Source organism: Hippoglossus hippoglossus, chromosome 22 (assembly GCF_009819705.1).
Source record: "Hippoglossus hippoglossus isolate fHipHip1 chromosome 22, fHipHip1.pri, whole genome shotgun sequence".
Classification (NCBI taxonomy): domain Eukaryota; kingdom Metazoa; phylum Chordata; class Actinopteri; order Pleuronectiformes; family Pleuronectidae; genus Hippoglossus; species Hippoglossus hippoglossus.
The window spans coordinates 25354106-25356512 of record NC_047172.1 but is presented as its reverse complement, the minus strand read 5'-3'; the positions used below and the strand labels follow the sequence as shown (position 1 = coordinate 25356512).

At 42.5% G+C, this 2407-nt stretch overlaps 1 protein-coding gene across 1 annotated transcript; it reads left to right on the top strand.

Annotated features, from left to right (window-relative positions):
- Positions 1-724: 724 nt before the first annotated feature.
- On the top strand, positions 725-1645 carry LOC117756552. Its single transcript, XM_034577096.1, has 2 exons — positions 725-844; positions 1009-1645. The coding sequence occupies exons 1-2, from the start codon at positions 783-785 to the stop codon at positions 1643-1645; spliced, it is 699 nt and encodes a 232-aa protein (XP_034432987.1). The 5' UTR covers positions 725-782.
- The last annotated feature ends 762 nt before the right edge of the window (positions 1646-2407 follow it).

Genomic DNA, 2407 nt, shown 5'->3' with positions numbered 1-2407 from the left:
TATAGATAAACAAAGGCAAGAGAAGCTAACAAATGCCATAGCGAAGTGGATAGCTACAGACTGCAGGCCGATTAGTGTTGTGGAAGACGTCGGTCTGAGAAACATTTTGAGAATCGCAACAAATGACGGCAGGTATGAGATGCCCTCAAGGCGCACCATCACGCGAAGAATACACGAGTTGTATGAAAAGGAGAGGACTGCAAAAGCGACAACTTTACAACGTGCACCCACTGTTGCTCTCACTGGGGACTACTGGACATCACTCGGTAACCACAATTACCTCGGAGTTACAGTGCATTATATTGATGAAAAGTGGGCGCTGCATTCACATGCTCTGACTGTGATGAAAACAGAGGAGAGACATTATGCTGAAACGTGCGCGGGACACTTTACTGACGTTGCACAGCAGTGGAATGTGTCAAATAAAGTCACCACACTTAGCACAGATAGTGCACGAAATATGATCGCTGCTGCGAGACAACTGCCTTTTGATCATGTCCCCTGCTTCGGGCACAGTCTCCAGCGTTCTGTCACAGTATCTCTGCATAACAGTGCGTTTGACAATGTCCTGGCCAAGTGCAGAAAGGTTGTGGGGCACTTTAAACACAGTCCAGCAAGTGCAGCAGAATTAGAGCAACAACAAGTTGAACATGGACAGAAGAAGGAGTCGCTTATGCAAGACGTTCAAACCAGATGGAATTCTACTCTGGACATGATAAAAAAGCATCCGCAGAAACGAACAGCCACTGAGGGACGTCCTCACCACAAACACCAAGATTGTCATGTCAACTACAGCTGAAATGGACAAACTGCAGAGGTTGGAAACGCTACTGGAGCCTTGCAGGTATGTTTTACATCATATTTCTCACTATCCTGTCTGAGTGCATGTAAGAGAGAAATAGTGTAAATGTGTAAATGCAGCATGAATATGTAGAGGATATTTTTTGTGTATACTGTAAGTGAATGCAATTTATTTTTGACTGAAGTGGAGTTGATTTTCTGTTGCAGGTATTTGACTGAACTTTTGGGAGGAGAAAAGTATGTCTCCTGCTCTGTGGCTCTGCCTGCTTTTTGCCATCTGTCCCGGGTGATGGAGAGCTCAGATGATGACCCTGCCTACGTGACCAAGTTCAAGTCTACATTCAGAAACGATATGGAGACACGCAAGGGAAATGCCAACATTGCATATCTGAAGATTGCTACTGCATTGGACCCTAGATTCAAGGACCTCAAGTGTGTACCCAGAGCTGAGAGGAGTGAGGTGTGGGCCTCAGTCACCAACTTAGTCAAGGAACAGGGGGTTATTGCAGAGAAACCTAAGAAAGAAAAAAACTCAGAGCCACCAAAGAAAAAGTTAACCCTATTGGCTGTTTCATCCGAGTCTGATTCTGAACAGGAAGAAGACTCAATTGAGAACAGTGTGCGTCGATACAGAGCAGAGCCCGCCATCAGTTCAGATTCCTGTCCATTAGAGTGGTGGTCCAAACATGCAGGCTCACACAGCAGGCTGGCCCCCTATGCACAGAAGTACTTGGCCACACCGGCAACCTCCGTCCCCTGCGAAAGGTTGTTTTCTCTTGCTGGTCATATTGTCCAGAAGAAGAGTCTGGTGGGCCTTAGCAACTGGCTTAGTGCAGAGGAGTAAAAAACATCAGGTTTTAGCAATCTACAAACTGCACTGAAAGTGTTTTCTGGTTCTTTTTTGACCAAAGGAAATCCAGTATAAACATGGACTTTACAGACTAGTCCTCTGCACAGTAAATGCCAGCAGTGAACTTTTTGGTGCTTCACCACACTCTAACATTAATGCCCTGGCAGTGGCAATACGCTTTAGTTTTGTGTTTGTTTTGATAACATTGTTTAAGTTGAGATTTACACAAAGTATTTATTTTATTTAACTGCTACTATATAAAAATGCTGATGTTAAGTGTTTGTTTGCACAACAAATGTTATGGCACTTTAGTTTATATGGCAGTACATTTAAAATAACAGTGTCAAGTTCTAGGAATTGACAAACTGCACTGAAAGTGTTTTCTGGTGTCTCACTCTAACAGGGACATTTGGTACTAGACTGGTTATGCTGCTCCCTGAAGAAAGTAAAATGTTTCTGCTGTTACCTCAGAAATTGCCTGTTTTAATGATATGATTGTGGCTCAGGATTTTGTGGCCAGTTCTTTTCTTTTTCATAACGAACAGGATAACATTAATGCCCTGGCAGTGGCAATGAGCTTTAATTTTGTATTTGCTTTGATAACATTGTTTAAGTTGAGATTTACACTGAATATTTTATTTAACTGCTACTGTATTAAAATGCTGATGTTAAAAGTGTTTGCACAACAAATGTTATGGCACTTTCGTTCATATGGCAGAACATTTAAAATAAAAGTGCGCTATACACTACTTTTGA